General features: G+C 38.2%; 1 protein-coding gene across 2 annotated transcripts; it reads right to left on the bottom strand.

Annotated features, from left to right (window-relative positions):
* Window positions 1–12,838: 12,838 nt before the first annotated feature.
* LOC132615926 (PHD finger-containing protein 1-like) lies at window positions 12,839–19,463 on the bottom strand. 2 transcript variants are annotated; one of them, XM_060330522.1, is made up of 6 exons: window positions 19,299–19,463; window positions 16,079–16,164; window positions 14,277–14,954; window positions 13,829–14,047; window positions 13,624–13,748; window positions 12,839–13,523 (listed from the first exon to the last, which is right to left on the bottom strand). In XM_060330522.1, the coding sequence occupies exons 1-6, from the start codon at window positions 19,332–19,334 to the stop codon at window positions 13,411–13,413; spliced, it is 1,257 nt and encodes a 418-aa protein (XP_060186505.1). In that variant the 5' UTR covers window positions 19,335–19,463; the 3' UTR covers window positions 12,839–13,410. The 2 variants fall into 2 exon arrangements, 1 of the variants encoding a protein (XP_060186505.1); XR_009572892.1 differs by having other exon boundaries at window positions 13,499–13,523; window positions 13,624–13,716.
* Window positions 19,464–21,787: the final 2,324 nt, after the last annotated feature.

The following is a 21,787-nucleotide window of genomic DNA, read 5'->3' as shown; positions in this document are numbered from 1 at the left end:
TCGATTAGATTGTACCGGTAGCCCGGGTACTCAGCGGGTTCAACATGGACAGCGAAACCACAAAGGGGGAGATCTCATTGCCGGTAAACATCGATGGCACTATCCACAAACGGTGTTCTATGTAATCGAAGGAGATATGAAGTATAATGCATTACTGGGTAGACCCTAGATACATAGCATGAGGGTTGTGACGTCGATATTGCATCAGCTGCTAAAATTCCTGACTCCTGAGGGTATAAAAACCATATGAGGTGAACAACCCGCTACAAGGGAGATGTTTGCGGTCGAGGAAGCGACACCTCAGCCCAAAAAATCGGATCAAAAGGAAGAAGGTTCAACCGGGGAAAATGGCACCAAATAGCAATCAAAGCAGTCGGGGTCAGATCCGGGGTATGAAGAAGATGATTTTGGTGTACCCAGATCATTCGTCATGCCAGAAGACTCGGATGCAACCAAGTCAACAGTAAAAGAGCTGGAGCAGATCATCTTGTTCAAATATATACTGGACAGAAAGGTATACCTGGGCACGGGGTTAACCTCGGAGCTCAGGAACAAGTTAATTGAATTTCTTCGAGCTAATGCCGATTGCTTTGCATAGTCCCACATAGATATGACAGGTATACCACCGGAAGTAACAACTCACAAACTCAGTTTGGACGGGAGGTTTCCCCCGGGAAAGCGGAAGAGAAGGCCCATGGCAGAAGCAAAACACGCCTTCGTGAAAGACGAGGTAACAAAGCTTTTGAACATAGGCTCTATCCGGGAGGTAAAGTACCCGGACTGGCTAGCTAACGTAGTAGTGGTGCCGAAGAAAGGTAATAAATTTCGAATGTGTGTTGATTACAAGGATCTAAACAAAGCGTGCCCGAAGGATTCATTTCCGTTGCCTCACATCAATAGAATGATCGATGCGACGGCCGGGCATGAGATGTTAAGTTTTCTCGATGCCTACTCCGGGTATAACCAAATTCGAATGCACCCGGAGGATCAAGAGAAAACATCTTTTATTACCCGATATAGGACTTACTGTTATAATGTCATGCCTTTTGGACTAAAAAATGCCGGTGCAACTTACCAACGCCTAGTTAATGCGATGTTCGAAGAACAAATAGGGAAAACAATAGAAGTTTATATTGACGACATGGTGGTCAAGTCCCTTGGAACAGAGGACCATTTAAAACATTTGCAGGAACCCTTCGATATACTCCGCAAGTATAACACGAAGCTCAACCCGGAAAAATGTGCCTTCGGTGTCCGGTCTGGCAAATTCTTGGGTTTCATGGTGTCAAACCGGGGGATTGAAATCAACTCGGACAAGATCGAGGACATCGAGGACATCGAGGTAGTGAATAACGTCAAAGGAGTGTAGAGGCTCACCGTAAAGATAGCGGCGTTGAGTCGCTTCATATCGAGGTCCTCGGATAAGAGTCATCGTTTCTTCTCCTTACTGAGAAAGAAGAACGATTTCGTTTGGACACCGGAGTGTCAAAGAGCTTTACAAGAATTAAAGCGATACTTGTCCAGCCCACCGCTGTTGCACACACCAAAAGCGGACGAACAACTTTTTCTCTACCTTGTTGTCTCCGAGGTAGCGGTAAGTGGCGTTTTGGTTCCAGAAGAATCAGGTACGTAATTCCCAATTTATTATGTAAGTAGAACTTTGGGGGATGCGGAGATCCGTTATCCCCACTTGGAAAAATTGGCATTGGCATTGGTAAGTGCTTCTAGAAAACTCAAGTCCTACTTCCAATGCCATCTGATATGTGTAGTGACTACTTACCCCCTAAAAAACATCATGCATAAACCGGAATTATCGGGTAGACTAACTAAGTGGGCCGTAGAAATTAGCGGATATGATATCGAATACAAACCTCGAACAGCCATCAAGTCCCAGATCTTGGCCGATTTTGTGGCGGATTATACCCCGGCTATGGTCCCCGAGGTTGAGAAAGAACTTCTGCTAACCTCGGGGAAAGCCTCGGGTATTTGGTCGCTACATACAGACGGAGCCTCGAACCTCAAAAGTTCCGGGCTAGGAATCGTCCTTAGAACCCCGGCTGGGGATGCCGTTCGACAATCCATTAGACTATTAAATTGACTAACAATGAAGCCGAGTATGAGGATATGATTACAGGTTTGGAGTTAGCCTGGAGTATAGGGGCCGAGATAATCAAGGCGAAGTGTGATTTGCTCTTGGTCGTAAACCAGGTGAACGGCGTTTTCGAGGTCAAGGACGAACGAATGCAGAGGTATCTGGAAAAAATCCAAGTGATACTACACCGATTTAAAGAATGGACCATACAGTATGTATTGAGGGAGCAGAACAGTGAAACTGATGCATTGGCCAATTTGGGATCTTCGATCGAAGGGGAAGAAGTCAACCCCGGGACTACGGTACACTTGATGAATGCGGCGATAGAAAACGGACATGCCGAAATAAACACAATGGGTTTAACTTGGGATTGGCGCAACAAGTACATCGATTACTTGCGTGAGGGAAAGCTCCCGAACAACCCAAAAAAATCACGGTCATTAAGGACGAAAGCTGCGCGTTTCTGCTTGGTAGACGGCCAATTGTATCGACGGTCTTTCTTCGGACCCCTGGCCAAGTGTTTGGGTCCCGAAGAAACAGAATATGTGATGAGAGAGGTGCACGAAGGAACCTGCGACAACCACTCCGGTGCTGAAGCTCTGGTCCGGAAGATAATTAGGGTCGGTTATTATTAGAACCGGATGGAGGAAGACTCAAAGAATTTTGTCCGAAAATGTGACGGGTGTCAGAGACATGCACCGATGATTCATCAGCCCGGGGAGTTGCTGCATTCGGTGGTGTCACCGTGGCCTTTCATGAAGTGGGGAATGGACATTGTTGGTCCATTGCCATGGGCACCAGGTAAAGCCCGATTTATTTTGTTTATGACTGACTATTTCTCCAAATGGGTTGAAGCAAAGGCCTTCGAAAAAATTAGAGAAAAGGAGGTCATTGACTTCATATGGGACCACATCATCTGTCGTTTCGGCATCCCTACCGAGATAACTTGTGATAACGGTCCCCAGTTCGTGGGCGGCAAAGTCAACGATTTCCTCGAAGGGTTGAAGATCAAGAAAATTGTATCAAGTCCATATCACCCGTGTGCGAACGGACAGGCGGAATCCACGAACAACACAATAATCCAAAATCTGAGGAAAAGACTCGAAGCATCAAAGCATCACTGGAGGGAAATATTACCGGAGGTATTGCGGGCTTACAGAACCACATCGAAATCTAGCACGGGAGAAAATCCTTTCTCGTTGGTCTACGAGGCCGAAGCCCTTATTCCCGTAGAAGTTGGTGAACCGACCCTCCGGTTCAGCTATACCACCGAGGAGTCAAACGAGGAGGCCATGGCCGTAAAACTTGACCTCACGGATGAACTCCGCGAAAACGCGTTTGTTCCGTATTGCAGCCCAGAAACAGAGAATGGAAAGGTACTACAATCAGATAGCCAATTTTCGGCATTTCCAAGTTGGGGACTTGGTGCTTCGGAAAGTTACCTTGAACACCAAGAATCCCAACGAAGGAAAACTGGGTCCGAACTGGGAAGTACCGTACAAGATAACCGAGATAACGGGCAAAGGATTGTACTAGTTGGAATCCATGGACGGGCAACGGTTGCGCAATAACTGGAATGTGGCTCATCTGAAGAGATACTACTGCTAAGGTATGGACTCCCCGTGTTTTTCTTTTAACCTTTCTCTTTTGCAGGAGGTCAAGTATCGGATAAAGTTAGAATCTAGGTCTGAAAACACGTGTTGCACTCTTTTCCTTAGTACGGTTTTGTCCCAAAATGGGTTTTCCGACAAGGTTTTTAATAAGGCAACAAGTACAACGTGTTACTCTACGAAGACAAGGGTAAATGCCCAGAAACTCGAGGCCGCACCCTACGAATGGGGACTTAATAGCGCTTACCCGATCTTGCAGCTCGGATAAGCGCTGGGGGACTATTATACCCACTTCGAAGTTTACCCCGGTTAGCGGAAATCGGAGGAGCTCAACAAAACAAAACCGGACCTATAATATTAGGTTTCGATGTAAGGACCAAACGATCAGAATGAATCGTGTCCACACAATATTTGCTACGGCAAAACCAAGAACCGGACCTTCTGCATTAGGTTCCGATGTAAGGACCAAACGATCAGAATGAATCATGTCCATTTAGTATTTGCTACGGCAAAGGCAGAAGGAAAAAAATTCATTCTCATGTATATAAATACTTGCAATGCAAAAATTATCGAAAGATTAGATAACGATATCTCGGATGTCTTCCTGTTAAAACACTTTGCCCCGATGATTATCGCCGTATTTCGGCATTACTTCATTCATATACCCTATTCCGGGCACTACGATCGAAATTCGACAAAGGCAACGAGGTCATAGTGAACCGAGCCAAAATCATTAATCCCACAAACGGGGACTCTTACATCAAAATTTAGCTAAGGCTGAGATTCAGGTGTCCGAAAAATATCGGCCCGAAAAATGCCCGTCGTGATTCGGAGACGTCCGAATTCACAAAAGCATAAGATAAGTCCCACGGGCAAAAACTCCATAAAATTCCCGGACAAAATGTACCAGATGAAGAGAAATGCCGATATTCAGGCACAGCCAGAAATAATGACTCCTTAAAACGGACCGACAATTCGGGCAGAAGTCATAACGAACATTCAAACACAGTAAAGAAAAATGCATGTTCTATTTATACAAAAGATGTTACATCAGAGACTCCTACAAAGGCAAAAAATAAAAGGCTAAGTGCAGGCCCTAATCTATCCGGTATGGCTGGATCCGGAGTGTTCGGACACTGTCCGCTCGGAGTCGTCGGAGTCAGCCCCGAGGGCAGCCTTAGCCTCTTCCTCGACTCTTTTAGCCTCGAGTATTAGGGCCGAAAGATCCGCAAAGCCATGCTCGGCTTGCTTAAGGGTGATCCTCCGAGACTTCCACTTTTCATACTCAGCAGCAATAGTGGCATGAGCCTCGGCGGCCTCCATGCTCTTTAGAGCTTCTTCCAAATCGGCCTCGGCCTGGGCCAGCTTTGCCGCCAGAACATCCCGAGCCTCTTCGAGGACATTTTGCATTTGGGTGGCCGACTCGAGCTCGGCCTTGAGAGTGTCATTAGCATCAACCGTCTCTTCGAGCTCGGTTTTTAGATCAGCACATATCTGGGCCCTCTTCTCCGCCTTCTCCTCAAACACCATCATACGGTGTTTATACCGGGCACTTTCAGATTCGAGTAGCCGATGCCTCTTGGCCATGCTCATAGCTTCAGACTTGACAGAGTCCAGCTCCTCCAGGAGTTGAGAGATGGTGGTTTCGAGCTCACCAAGCTTTGAAGAAAGAAGAGTGTTATCTTGGCTAAGGCCGATCTTGTCTGCTTCGAGACTCCGGTTATATTCGACCATCTCGGCCAGCTCACCCTTTAATCGACAGTTTTCAGCCTTTTTTGCATCGAGCTCGGGTTGGAGGTTGGAAAGAGTAACTGCTCGGTTCAGCTCATCCTCCTTCACCCGCAGAAGGTGCTGAATTTCTCCCTCTCTCGGCCTTGGGCATCCAGTTGGCCCTTAAGATCGTCCACCTCTTGCTGAGCACGGACAAAGGCTTCATTGACAAGCACCACACTCTGCAAATGAAGTCAAAAACTTGAATAAACGAGATTAAAATTCTCAATGAAATTATGCGAAGATGGCTGATATACTTACTCGATTGCCCGCGTGCATACCCTCGTTAATGAGGCACTGCCAGGGGACTCCGTTCATCTTTCGTTTGTCTGAGTCCGAGACAAGGGGCCTCAGGTAGCTTGCCACACCCACCGGACAAGAAAGAAAACTGCAATCCTCGGGAACAGTGATCACATCCGATCTTGTCCTCCTCGGTTCCACACTAGGGGCCGGAAAGGTGCGGACCAAGTTATCCCTAGCACCAGACTCGGTGGTCCGACTAGCCACCCTCGTGGCTCGAGGGATCGGGAGATGTCCGAAACCGACAGCTTCGCCAGTAGCAGGAGGGGTGTCCGAAAACATGTCTTCAAACTCATCCGATCTTGAAGCCGGGGCTGGAGAACTCGGAAGGACTTCAGCAGCTTCGGCAAAGGCAGGGATCTCCGAAGTTGCAGCAGCCTCATGGTCGGGCATCGGATGAACATCAATGGGGACTTCGGTCTCCGGGACCAGCTCAGTCCTTTGACCGGCTTCAGCAGCGGGTGCCTCCCCAGGTCTTCTTGTCCTTTGCAAAGGTGTCTCTTCGGAAGAAACATTGCCTGAAATATCAATGAATTCAATCGACCTTAGAGGAGTCGGGTAATGAATCAACGAGAAATACGGAATGAAAAGTGAAATGAAGAAGAAATGAAGAACTGAAGCAGTAAGAAATGAAGTGGAGAATTGAAGTTATAAGAAGTGAAGGATTGGAGATAGAGATTGAAGGGATCGTAAAATGAAAAAATGAAGTGTTGGAAGACGTTATATAGACGTGGGATCCAGGCGGTTATAGTTCTCAGCCAACCGGGAGTGCCACGTGTCCCATAATTAATGAGGAATGACTTGAAGCGATGTGCGTTACGGCGGTTGTCAGAGTTGACCATCCGAGATGAGAACACGTGGCCAACGACAGAGGGACGTGGCACAACTGTTCCCGCCAAAATGAAAAGATAACAACGGATGAATCGATCCACCGGTTTCTTGATGCATCCACTTCCCGTTACTCCGATAAACTACGGTCCGGAAAGTGTGGGGACTATCTGTACACGGTAAAAACTGGATGAATGTTAAACCGGTAAGACCAGAGACCGAAGGAAGAGAGGGAAGAACATTATTTGGTCCGGTTTCTCCATAGCCGAGTTAATCGTGGCCGTTGGTCCGTTTGATCGTGGCCGTCAGTCCGTTTGATCGTGGTCGTTGGTCCGGGAGATCTGTTGCGCGATTGCCATATGTCGGTACCGTCCTGCCATGTTCAACTGCCAATCGTACGGGTGTCAGACCGTACGGCCAACCTAATCCATTTCAGAGTTTTTTCTTTATTTTTTAGGGGTCTCATGTTGTATGAAGCCCATGGGGTAATACTATAAATAGGGGTCATTTCCTCACTTTTAGGGGGTTGGCTTCCTCATATCAAGAACATCTTGTACTAGAAAATGTATACAAATCTCTCTCTCAATATCAGATTTTGGTCCGGATTCATTGTGTTCATCTCTTAGATCTGTTCAATTAAGTGATACTCATATATTAATAGATACATCGATCTATAGCGAATCTCTGATCATTATTACTCTCTTCATACCATATCCATACATATCTTTTTCCACCAAATAGATTGGGGTTTAACCACATATCCTATACCTACTCACAAATTTAATTGATTATTCAAATTTGGGGTAAACACTCATTAATTCCTTCTCTCATAGTTTCAATGCTTGCAAAGTCCTCCAAAGGTATTAGGGGAATCTTCACCTTCTGTGAAACAGAGAAAAAAAAATTGATCACCGAAAGTAAATATACTAAGTCATTTTCATGGTTAAAGAACAAAATGAAAAATTTGAAGTTAATCTGATTCCAGATTTAGAAAGTGGACATATTTTTTAAACATACTAAGAAAATATGGGGTCACATAAACTGGAACGGGGGAGTAATAACTAAGACAGCCATAGCAAAGTAGCTATTTCCCACTTAATTAAAGAATGCTCTGTATTATGGCATAAACAGACCATACAATTGCCCAGATACTAGATATATAACTGAGTCGAGGAGGTAACTATACCACTCTCTGTAGCTTCCGCAAGTTGGGATTTCTCCTTAAAGGTCCACAACCAAGAAGTCGTGGAATTTTCCTCTGCATAAAAGTGTATCATATGATACAATACCTAGCCATATGCTGCAGTTCTAATTAAAAACCAGAGATACCACTGAAATTTTCAGTTCGGTCAGAATATTAGTTTAAGTCAAATGCACAAGCCTAAGGAATAAACATGACGATATAGAAGCAGGGGCGGAGCCAGTAAGGGCCGAGGGGGCTTGAGCGAAAAATTACATTATATATACAAAGTGAAAATTATTTTTTATGTGTATATAGTAGATATTAAACCCCTTGATTTCTTCATTGTCTATTTCTTTATATTTTTGAACCTCTTAGTTAAAATTCTAGTTCCGTCATTATATAAAAGTTGAAAAGAGATAAGTGTCATAACATATCTGTTTCCATGTTTAAAATTATGATGAATGGAATAATAAACAGTTGAAATTATTAAAATTTGTCTAACTAGCTCAGACACCACTGTCAAAAAGGAAAGAAAAAAAAAAGGGATAAGGGAAAACAGAAAACTAATTTACTAGGAGTCTAGGACTATATAAAAGAACAAGAAAATGTGTCCACGGAGCCAAAAAAAAAAATTTAGCAACCATATATATGGAGCAAACGAAAAAAAAAGTTGAGGCCAAACCTCAATGAAAAAAGCGTCTACATATGTTGTGCCGCAGGGGCATTTATTCACTCGATCAAAGAAACATTTCGAAATTATCTATTGATAAAAAAACATGTAATTAAACAACAAAACCAACACCTTTTAAAAGATTGGAAGCATATACGTGAGGAACTAACCAACATGATATACAATAAACCTATGACGATATTAAATGTAAAATTAAGGTTGAGTACCTACACTATAACTCCATAGCAAAGAATAGATTCTTTTAACGTATGAAGTTTCTTCTGCTCCTTCAATGGAAAAAACTTGTTTATTACAGTCAAATAATATGGACTTTGTCCCAACAAAATTCATGGTTTCTCCGGTCATTTAAGAAATCTGCAATTCGAAATTCAAAATCTCAATTCATTTGTATTTGATTTTCGAGTTTTGTTATACAAATTTTAAAACTGGAGAAAAATCTTGTGGAACTTGCAGTGAATTCGCAACTTCCCTGCAAATCCGTATTGATTTTGATATTTGCTCGGACCTTTCTAATTTCAGCTTATTCTCAAAATAATTGAATGTAAAATTTAGCTGAATTTTTCAGACCATGCTTGTTTGATTCAGTCGTCTTGTAATCTATGGTAGTTGTGTTTTTAGACTGGAGGGCATTTTGGTCAGAAAACATTCATTAAATGAAAGGAAGGCCAAAATTCGTGCAATTTTTTGGTCAGGACTTCAGTCTGCTGTGATACTAAGAGCCTGTTTGTATGAGCTTATGCCGATAAGCTGCAAACAATTTATAAGCTAAAAAAAATAAGTTAGAGTAGTTTAACTTATTTTTTTTTTTTGCTTATAAGCTGTTTTCAACTTATAAGCTGCTTTAGATAAGTTAAATCAAATGGACCCAATTTTTTTGAGCTTATTTTAAGCACAAAATGACTTTAAGCCGGCCAGCTAAACACTCAAAAAAGCTGAAAACAGCTTATAAACAACTTATAAGTCAATCCAAACGGGCTCTAAATGTTTAGTTTTAAGGAGAACAAACAATAGGAAATAATAAAGAAAGAAAAAGATTGAAAGCAGAAATATAGTAAGAAAAAGTATGTAGAGAAAATAGTAGAGAAGAGAACCTTTTTATTAATGAGGTGTTTGGCTAACCTTATAAGCTGGTCAAACCAGCTTATAAGTACTTTTTGGCTTATCTCCGCGTTTGGTAAAAATAAAAAAACTTATAAGCACTTTTAATTTGACCAAGATTTTTACTATTATATTCCTAATATTATTTCGTAATCCTTGAAATATCCTTACTCTAATAGAACCCTAAACTCTTTTCATGACATCACTTCCTCACCCTACGTATTTAAAACCAGCAGCTATCCTCTATCAACGTTAAAAACATACGAAAATCTAAATCTCTTCTATTTCATTAATCATCCTTCTTCATCTTCTTCAGTTTACAAAGTTTGTTTACATTCTTATAATAAGGAAGAATGTAATTGCTTTGCTTAAAAGTTTGATGCTTTTGTTCTAATCCTTTTTCATATCTATTTTTTTTTAAGTTTTTCTGCCTTAATGTCGAGTATGTGCGCAATGTTGTTTTTAACTTTGTGTTTATACATAAGGGTAGTATTAATTCTGTCCCGTGAGTAATCAGATACCAATATCCATGTATTTGTGATGTATTTGTTTTTTTATTCAAATATCTTGTGTACTATTTGAGTATGTTATACTAACGAACTTTAGTATGATTATTAACTATTTTATTATAGCTTATGATTGTAATTTAGCTTATCATAAAACAATTTATATTCATAAGAAATAATTTTATCTAATCAATTTTGGTTTAAAATAGAATGAGGCATAAATTATTGCGTATCAATTAATTTGACATTTAAAAACTTATCAGAATAACTTTCTTGTTAGTGTAAATAACTTTAAGGGTATTTAAGTCATTTTAACAGAAAAAATGCTTATTAGCACTTTTTTTGTCAAACACTTCAACAGCTTATTAACAATTTCAGCACTTTTATCCAAACACATAACTATTTGTTTATCAAATCAGCTTAAGCACTTAAAAATGCTGATCAGCTACTTTAAATCAGCTAAGCCAAACAGGCTCTTAAAACTTAGATTTATAGCTTCAAATTACTAACTAAAATGAGAAAAGTCTGTTACTATCTCTTTGAATCACCAAATAAAAAAATAAGCTGAAACTAATTCCTAAAGACTAGGAAATAGTACTATTTATTCAAAATTCAAATCTTAAACTGAAAATGAAATTCCAATGCAGTCCTAAAAGTAACTTTAACACTCCTTACTTTAGAAATTATATGAAATCTTCACGCTTGATAATCGAAACTGACCTTGTCAATAAATCTTCAAATTCATCGTTGGACTTGTAATGAACTAAATTCACTTTACTTGATTGCAACTCTTGACTTCTAAAACTTTCTAGCATGTCTTTTTACTCCGTTTGCATCTTGACTTTAAGCTTGTCAATTTTATTTTTTCGAAGCATTGATAACTCCTCCATTGCTTCATTTATTTTTAAAACATTGAAAGCTTCTTTAAGCCTAGCAGGTTCACATCTTGCTTCTAATTTTTCAATTGGAGGATCATTTTTTAATTTTTTCAACCTTTGATTTTTTGTCTGTTCTATAGAAACATCTTCCATTGGATCAAATAATTTTTTTTTTTACCTCTTATCTTAATTTTTAAAACTTTTTTTTCCATAACATCGTTGATGAAGCAATGCTTATTCTCAAAGGATACTTTGAATCTTTTTTCTACCAACTATACTCTACAAGTTCTAATCAATATTAGGTACATCAATTACCGAGCTTATGCCGAACATACGCTAAATTCAATGTATAATAAGTATTACATCAAATATGCATGAGTATCACTGTATTTTTCATCAATTCTTCTTTGGATCTTTTTAGTTGTTGGAGGTGGACAGAATTGCTGTTGACCAAAAATCCACCATCTCGATTATATCCTCAGGTTTTGTTGATTGGTTCAGAACGTTGAAGACGATCAGTGAAAAAGAATAGGAAAAAATAATACTCCCTCCGTCCATTTTAAGTGTCTAACTTTTTTTTTTTGGTCTGTCCGAATAAGAGTCTCTCTTCCTATATTTAGTAAGTTATAATTCAAACATCCTACATGACAAGTTTATAATCACAAGATTCAAAGAACAATTTAGTACATTATATACGTCTTTAATTTAGGATCATAAGATTCAAAAATCTCTCTTTATTTCTTAAACTCCGTGTCTAGTTAAACTAAGACACTTAAATTAAATTGGGATGGAGGGAGTAGTAAGGATGGAGTATGAAGCATCGAAAGCGTCAAATATATGTTGTGTCAATATTTTGTCGCAATTTTGAGATGGCATTTTACTGTTAGGGTAGAGAAAAATAGGGGACTAGATGGCTATGTATGTTTTTTTTTTCCTTTTTCAAGATTATTCATGTAAGTTTCGAACGTCAAGAGTTATTTGGCATAATAAATTTGTCCATTTAGACTTGAAAGTATATTTTCATAGACAAACTCATTGAGGCATTTGAAAGGTCTAACTTTCAAATTCAACTCTAGGAGATGTTTACTTCGGGAAGGGAGTTTTCGTAATGGAGACTTCTTTTGGCCAACATATAAATTGGAGAATTCTTTCTTATTTTTATGTTGATGAGGAAATTCTCCATCCATACCCAATGCCTTCAAGAAAAAATGATGTAATATGTACTTTGAAGGACCATTCGTGTTTCATTTGATCAAAAGATGACCATGTATAAAATCACTACAAGTCCTTGAACTAGAAAATGATTGGAGTCCTGGTGCATCAGGTATCACATGCATATTTTCAGAATTGACTTTCTTTCTCATTTTTGTTTCTCTTATAGGTGGAGATAGAAATGAAGAGAATCAATACTTGGTAATATACAAGACCAAGTATTGATTCTCTTCATCTCCGTCTCTACCTATATATAGAAGAAACAAAAAAAATCTGACAAAGCTAGTTGTGGAAATTCATCAGTATACTTGATGCACCTAGAGGAATAGTCATACTCTAGTTCAAGGACCTGATGTGATGGTGTTTTGTCATATGTTGAGCTAATGAAACACAAATGGCTTTTAAAACTTCCTGAGCACATTACATCCCTTTTTTTTAAGGCATTGGGTGTTGATGGAGAAATTACTTGTCAACATCAAAATAAAAAAATTCCCAAATTTACATGTTGGCAGAAATTGCTCCATTTACAAAAACTCCATTCTTCAAGTGCACATCCTTTAGATTTGAATTTGAAAGTTGATCTCTCAAATGCCTCCATGAGTTCATCTCTAAAGAGAATATACTTCCATCTGAAGCTACATGAACAACTTTGAGATGAGGCAATATGGAATGAACAAAAGCTAAACTCATTTCCAGAGAACTTGTACAACATGCATGGAAAGTTTGCAATACACACTAACTACCTGAAGAAGCCAGCTATATATAGACCAAACACTTGGTATAGTCTACACCATCAAAATAAGATTCTTGCTATCTTTTCTACTATAACTCTGAAAAGGGAAATCATCAAGGCAGTGATCTCTTTTGTCCGACCATCACCAATGGAGGGCTGTACAATTATAAACAGGGTGAGAAGCCACCCCTTGGTTGAAAATGAAAGACATCTTTCCAATTTAAAAGGCTCCCAGCAGGGACCAGACTGATCACCTAGTCCATTTCATTGTGTAGATATGCAAATATCAGATGCTTGTATTCTGCATGTGTCATGCTGTTCAGCATCTTGGTTCCTTATGTCTAAATTCTCTGGATGGCAAGGAGAATCTTTTGGAGAAGTACTGTTACAACGAGAGCTCAAGGAACTTGGGAAGCGGCACTGAGGACTGCCAGACTTCACACCTTTCAATATGCTCGAGGGACTCGGGAAACTCTGGCCCTGAGAACTACCCGTTTGCACCTTCGACTTCATTTAGGGGAGAGCTCATAGCTGCTTGCAAAACAATTAGCAGTTGGTGTGCTTGAGCTTGAAGGTTTCTTATGTCTAAACACACCCCACAGGTAGTACTTCCTACGAAGCCCTGCAAGGTGAAGATTTGTTAAGTGTTTAATTGAATGCAACTGATATCTTGGTCCAGTGGGAGCAAATAAAGACTTGGGAAGCAGAAACTCAGCACTTACTCCAGTGTTTATGTGGCAGTTGAAGAGATGAAAAAATCAGGAGCTCCAAGTCGTTGATAGTGGCTTTCATTGCAAGATCATTGTCAATTACATCTTCCAACAGAGAATCATAAGAATTTTCATCCCTGTAAGACAGTATTAATAGACAAGATGCCAGAACATCTGGGTCATAATGTTCAATGAGTGCATTACCATAAGAAGTTACCTCTCAAGCTCAGGAAAAAGATACAAAGCAATACTGCAGTCTGTTGGTGGCGACCTCAGGAAACTCTTCGGCCATACATCACTCTTGGCCATAATTTTTACATCAAGTTCCACTGGAAGCCCATTTGCTGCTGTAACCACCTTTTCACAGGCTTTGTTTGACAAATGAGCTAAGATATTAATACTGGTTTCACTTTCTCCATTGAAGATAAAATATCCCCTACAGATAAAAATAAAGACAGTGAATACAGAATTCTTTTTTCCGAATTAAAAAATGATCCTACTGGTATTTTGCTTGCTTCTTTTAAAAACAAAAGAAAAGGTTGCACCAAGAAGTTGGGGGAGAGAACTAATCACCAACAAAAAGAAGAGTAAAGAGTTTACTGCTAGCGGCAATCGTTGAAAAAGCCTTTTTTGGCAACCCAAAGCAGTGGAGGTTAAAGTTTTACCTCCAAATGATATCAATAAGTGGCTGTGCAGGCAAATAATCCGCAGATTCTACTTGAGGTTCACTATACAAATTGTTGAGTGGAACATGATGCTCTACAAGGAATGAAGAAGAAAATGTTCCACCAACTGCCTCACCCTCCCCCTCAAAATCGCTGTCATCATCAAGAACTACAAACCTCCTTGGCTTTCTCATCATTCGTTGTTTTCCAATTTCAGTAAGTGACTGAGCGCTCTTTGGATCTTGCAGGGAAGAGTCATCTCTTAATTGAGCTTCAGCTTCTGGGTGTTTGCCTACTATCGGAGTGTTCCCTGCTGTTACTGATTCAATTGGCTGTTCAGAATAGCATACATCTGCACGCTCTTCTACAGTGTCTTTGTGTTTCTTAGTTTCAAAAAATGAAGGCTTCTCCTTTTGCAAAACTTGAAACGGATTATGGGTTTTAGCCGATTGGACTGCTTCGCTTGCGTCACGTTTAGCCTTATCTAACCTTCTGGCTTTTACTTTACAACTGTTAAGCTTTCTTCTCCATTCCACTCGAACATCAAAAGCACGGATTTTTCGCTCACTTATCCTTTCACTCTTTCTGAACTGGTCAACCTTAGCAACTTTGGGAGCGCAATCCCAACATATCCAATCGATATTGCCATCATCGGGGGAGAATTTCTCTAGGCAATAGCTGCAACAAAATGAAATACTCTTTCATTGGCTGAAGAATTAATAATCGTTTTTCATAGCCTGTACAGTGATATTGATGCCAATATAGGCATCTTTAGATGCGCATGTTAATAATCGAACGAAATGTACAGACCAAAGAGATCCGTGATATTGAAGCCAGTAGAGCACATGTAGATGTGCATACAATAACAGAACGGAAATATAATGACCAAACATTCATCAGTACTTTTACAGTAACAGAATGGAAATATACAGACCAGAACATTCATCAGTACTTTTTCTGTACTCTGTAAAGGGGAAAGAAAAATTGCGATCATAAGAACGTGGAGGTAAGGATTACCCTGTTCAGAGGAGAGGATGACGACTTTTAATTAGTTCTTAATTTGGGGTGACAGTATGAGTTATATTCCATAGTATCAAAGGGCTAAAAGAAAAGGAAAACCATAAACTCTACAACTGGCCTTGTCCACTCATATAATGATTCTGTTCCATCAGGCAAGTAGAATTTGACAGATAAAAAAACAAAATATACTACTCAATGAGACAGAAAACAATAAAGTAAGTCATAAAATCAGGCAACAATTGGGCTGACGATGTAAATTGCCCAGGAAAAACTATAATACCTGCAACGGACCCGTCAATTGCTCATAAACCACTAGAAATTTGTTCAGAGAGAGAACGGGGTTCAGACTTGAAGCTACGAGAGAAAACAACACTGTGATTTTCAACAAGTGGAACTTGGTAGGTATAAAGATAGAATAAACCGCCCAAATGAGAAGGAAAATAACAAGTAAATAACAAGAAACAAAAATTAGCAACTCACAAAACTAGGCAAGAATTGGGTTGATGATGTAAAATGCCCAGCAAAGACTATAATAACCGATTTAATTGGTTATACAACAAAAACAACATACCCAGTATAATCCCACTAGGTGGGGTCTGGGGGTAGAGTGTACGCAGACCTTAGCCCTACCTTGTGAAGTTAGGGAGGCTGTTTCGATAGACCCTCGGCTCAAGAAAAGATGCAAAGACAACAATAATAATAGGCAGTAATAGCAACAATTTCATTTTATGGTTATATCCACTAGAAATTCATTCTGATATAATGTATAAGATGAAACATACTGGTGTGCAGCGGAATCATGACACTTCAAGCAGTTTATGAGAAGCTTGGTATCTCCTTCATCCCCACATGTTAGACAAACAGTTCTCTGAGAAAGAAAAAGAAAACACAAGTGAGCAATAAGAGCGTACAATTGCACAAAGGGATGAACAAGTACTGATGAAGCTATCTTTTTCAGTAACCAAATTGGTGAATTCTCTTATTGACTTCAAACACAGCATTAAATTAGTGAAAGTACTCTAACTAACCCCATAAATTCCAAAAGAACAACCTCAGAAGCAGGGGCGGAACCCCCTCGGCGAAAAATTACAGTGTATTTTCAAAGTTAAAATTATTTTATTATGTATATATAGTACATGTTGAACCCCCTGACTTCTTCGTGTATTTACCTTTTAGAATTTTTGAACCCCCTAGATGAAAATCCTAGCTCCGCCACTGCTCAGAAGCTATAAGTGTTTGTACTAAATAACATTTTCTCGCAGAAACTCTGTTTTATAATCCAATATGACAAAATGAAAATGAGATCCTCTATTTATAATCATTTTAGCCCCTTTATAAAAAATCAATCAACGCTCAGGAGAGAAAAAGGAGGAAAAAGGTGGTGACTAATCCTTGAGATGAAGCATAAGTTTTTTTCTATAGCCTCATGTAGTTAGCCCAACAAACATTCAGGCCACTTTACAACCAAGAAGCCAGTTCTTCCTTGACATGAGACTTAGAATTAAGCAAAACACCCACTACGAATATCACTTATGTGAATATATCGATCAATAGAATCTTTCTCATGAATTACATTGCAAACCTGAAAATCTTTTTTTTTTTTTTTTAGATAGATCTTGGAACAGATCCATGAGACGCACGAAAAGAAAGATTGAAATTACCGAAGTTACAAGGATGAGATCTCTAAGGCTCTTTACTCGCAACCTAAAAATTTTTAGTTTTCTAGACAGGCAAAATTTTGATTGTTACATGACATTCCTTTTCCAAATAATCCTACATAAGTATCATAAGGTATGAATCGACTAAAAATACAAGAGTTTAAAATATCTTGGGAATCAAATCAACTATAACATCCCAGTAGCCCATACATTAAGAGGAAAACCATGTCATAATTTTTTGAAATTTTTTCTGTACTTCCTGTCTCATAACAAGCAAATAAATCAGATATTTTAGTACAATAAATTTTAAAAGTTCCTCTCTAAAACCTACTCTTTGCAACAACAAAAACAGCTATGCATCAATCCCAAACTAGTTGGGTCCAGCTACATGACTCATCACTATCTATTTTGTTGCCCTTGTGCCCATCCCATTCCAACATTCGATAATTTGGGACTCTCTAGCACTAGAGGTTTTCTACCGATACAAATCTCTAAACATAATGAAAGACTCATATCAAACGTAGGAACTAACATAAAGCCAGACTAAACCTTAATCACAATTGCCTGTGTAGAGCTTTTGCTTCCATTTTGTTCTATTTTTTGCTTAGTCAACATGGATTTTGAGACCAATAGATTATAGGTCTTTCGAGACTACTTATTCCGATATGATTGTAAATCTACCTTATCATTTTTAACACTTTCAATCATCATGGCTTCACATTTATCGACCATGTTGCAAGTCAGGACATGAGCGGATCATGTCCACCGATCTTCTCTTATTTTATCCTACTGCCTACACCTTGCATCAAATGTGATCATTTCTAATACTGTATAACCACAAATTTATCTTAACATCTGCATCTATATCATACTTATTTTGTGGATATGTTAGACCTTAAAACCCCAAAATTAACTTACATATAACTTTGTTGATCTGATAAACTTTCAGTAGAACAATGACTAATATTTGTGAAGTTTTAGTTTGAAATGCTACCTAATTTCAAATAGATCAAAACATGATGTTTAGTCGGGTAGATTCAATCTACAATTTCATATCACAATCTAACCTTTATTACACTTTCCAACCATTAAAGAAATCAAGAAATAGCTCATAAATGCTATAATTCATCACCGACAAAAGTAGTCATTGAAGACAATTAGTTAGAAGTCATTACTCGTTGAAACTTAACCTCTTAAATAAACAAGTCCCATCACTCATTTACACAGAATGAAGACATAAAGACTGACTACCTGTTTATAGAATGAAGTTCCAATGAAATTCATCCGCACTTTGTTCTCAGTAAAAATATGCAATATATGTGTTCATTTCGCCTTACACTCTTCTCAAACTTCTAATCTAGATCGATAAAGGGACTCTTGAGTCAAGGAGGTTAGTTAAAAAATTTTGAAGGTCACAAGGCTAATTAAGGACTTGAATAAAAGTTGTTATACGAGCCTAGGTTGTTGGGTGCTAAGCGCAACGCTTGGGGTGTACACCTCAGTAGAGAAGTGTACAGAGGATGAGGTAGACATAACATGTGGGTTCGGCAGAACCCAATAGCTTTAATCTAAACCTTGGATTTGTGCTTAAAAAAATCACTAAATATGTACAAAAATTTAATTCAAAACCCAGTTACTAGCACTTAAAGTTGTGTTCTAGAAGCTAGAACCCATAAGGTTTCAAATCTTGGCTCCGCATATGGAAGTGTAGGAAGGCTTTTTTCCCTTCGGGTGCGTACATGATAAACTCCGCTCCTGTGTAATAGCTTGCAAACCACATAGAAGAGATAACCCGCACTAAGCAAACCCTGTGCGACGAGTTCGACTTAAAAGGCAAATCCCAGGGGGTTTCGAACCTGAAACCTCCATTATGAAAGCCCCATACTCAACCAACTGAGCCACCTTTGCGGGTGTGTAGGAGGACATTTTTCAAGAGCAACTTTACCTTTTAAAACATTAATATGCAGTTTGAAGTAAAACAAATAGCAGCAGGCTCAACTATTACTCCTATAGTATTTCCTCTACTTCCTCAAATTCCCCCTTAAAAAAAAAAAGACTGAGCAATATAGTTACATGCATTTTCACAAGAGGCCCTTAACTACAACATCAAATAATGGTATTAAACAGGTGCTTTGTACAATATGAGTGACCATAAGTGTTCTCCTTCAAAACCCATCTTCATTAAACAAGTTCTGTCACTAAAATAGTGGTAAAATCAAACACATTTCCAAAAATAGCAAAAAAGGGGTTCCTTAAAAACTTCAAAAAAATCTTTTCACAAATGCCAAAGGAGTTAAACTAGTAAGCATATGATGAAAAAAAAAAAAAAAAAAGGTAATTTTACCGAAACAGACGATGACCCAAGTATAGAAGAATTCATTAGCTTGCTTTCTTTTGCTGTTTTGTAAATGAAGTAATGGCAATGAGAGAGTGGAGATAGTTGTGCAGAGAAAATGGAGCAAAATAAGAATATGCAGTACCATATAGTGGGTCCACTAAACAGAATCCACTAACCAGATTCTTTAGAAAAAATGAATAAAAATGGTCACTTATATTTGAGGGTAAGGTTTAAAATAGCCCCTTAAATATTACTGAATAATTTTGGTTTTTTCACTTTGTCAAGAAGTTAATATTTTTAGTCTCTGTCACATATTTATAATTACTCTATCATTGAATTTGACGGAAACAGTGGGAAGGATTTTTTTTATCAAATACATCAAAAAAAGTCCCATCAAATTTTAAGTATGCAACACAAAAGATGCACTCTACAGTAACAAACTCAGTGTGATTTCATAAGTGGGGTTTGGAGAGACTGATAGGATATACAGAGATCTTACTTCTACCTTTGTGAGATAGATAGGTTGTTTCCCGTAGACTCTTGGCTCAGAAAAAGTAATAGGGGCGGTAATGTCAAAAAAGAGATCGCAAAATAACGTGATACAAAATAAATGTGGCAAGAGATATAGTAATACACATCAAAGAATAATTAAGAAACGACATGCTATCAGAATACTACTACTAAAAGGAAAAGATGAGAAGAGAAGACTTGTCCCCTCCATCCCCACACAACACTTGGCTATTAGACTAAAAAAAATGCACTACACTAAAAAGATATATTAAAAAGTAATAGAAATTACACTCAAAAAGCTATATCATACTCTAGAAATAATCAAAATTAACAAAAACTACAAAACTTGTACCTCCAAATGTGAGTCCCACTAATTTTCTTTTTTTGTAGGTCCTGTCAAATTTAACAGATAGAGATCCGTAAATATTTTATGATAATTAAAATATTAATTTTTGGTAAACTTAAAGAATCAAAACTATCCGGTACATACTTGAAGGACTATTTTGAATCTACCCTCAAACATAATGTTGAGGGACCATTTTATTATTTTCTCTGATTCTTTATATAGGCTATAGAATAAGGACGGATCGCTCTAGATTCCACTTGAACTTCCTTGCTATTGACCTTATGGATTTATCTTTTTTGGATAGGGCAACCGTGTAGATATTAATTTAATTACCAAAAACGAACTGAGTCATGACATGTACTTTTTAAATAAAAAAATAACTCTCAATTTGTATAAATTTTAATGCGTAAATAACTCTCAATTTGTATAAATTTTAATGCGTACTTTTCAAACAATTACAATTTTAAACAACGATATTGTAGAAAAGCTAAAATTTCATACCTCTCTTTTTTCTCCTTTAGTTCTCTTTTATATTTCAAAATCTCAATTTTGCTTAAAGTTTTTTTTTTTTTTTTTTTTTTTTGGAAAAGGGCCAAATTTGTTAATTTACTATGCGCTAAATGATCAAGTATATCCTCTATTATACTATTCATACAATGGAAAAAGGTCAGATGTGTACTTAGGTTCAAATATTAATAATCATAATTTTAATACACATATCAAACATTTTAAATCTTAATAAAAACAAATGGTCTTTAGTAGCATAAATCGTTTAAGTCTTCATTTGTTTTTATCAAAATTAAGACTTCTAAATCTGACTCATGCATAACGAGAGCTTAGTGTACCTAACTGTCCTTTTTTTAAGACAATTCTAAATCTAAATGCACAACCAAATATTAAGATATATGTTAATATCTGAATACTAAATAACTAAGATCGTTTGTTTATTCAACATTTGCATGTATACAAATTTGACTTTATTTAAAAATTAATAAATATAAAATTCAAATAAAGTACTAATTAGAATCTAGCAGTAGATCAACAAAATATTTAATAATAATAATAATATGATAGTTGGTGGTGGTGATGACTAATTGTAATTGTTGTGAACGTCGGCAGGGGTGGTAGTCGGAGGTGGTGTTGGTTGATAGTGTGGTTGGGGTTGTGGATAATTACTAAAAGTGATGGTGACTGTATATAGTGGTCACCACCGGTGGTTGATGGTGGCAGCTAATTGTAGTTGATTGTGGTGATAACTAATGATAGTGATGACTGATAGCGGTTGTTGGCGATATATAGTAGTGGTTGAGAGTGGTGATCGTCAGTATTATGGTAATTGTGGTTGGTGGTAATGATTGTAAATGGTGGCTAGTAATGACGGCTGATTGTCGTGTTGATGTTTGTGGCTGAGGATAATGGTAGCTGACAATGGTGGGCAGCAATGTTGGTGGTTGATTATGGTGGGCAATGGGAGAGTTGGAAATGGATGGAATTGGTGAACAATCATCTTTGAATAAATATCTTAATGCTAAACAGAATTCAAGAAAACAAATTCCCAAGAATCCCCTTAAAACTCAGTGAGGATCAAAACCTTTTAGTAGTTTTGTGTCACACCCCAATCCTGATAGGGCATGATGGG

Source organism: Lycium barbarum, chromosome 10, assembly GCF_019175385.1.
Source record: "Lycium barbarum isolate Lr01 chromosome 10, ASM1917538v2, whole genome shotgun sequence".
NCBI lineage: Eukaryota > Viridiplantae > Streptophyta > Magnoliopsida > Solanales > Solanaceae > Lycium > Lycium barbarum.
Note: the sequence above shows the minus strand (reverse complement) of the source record. Positions and strands in the feature narration are given on the sequence as shown.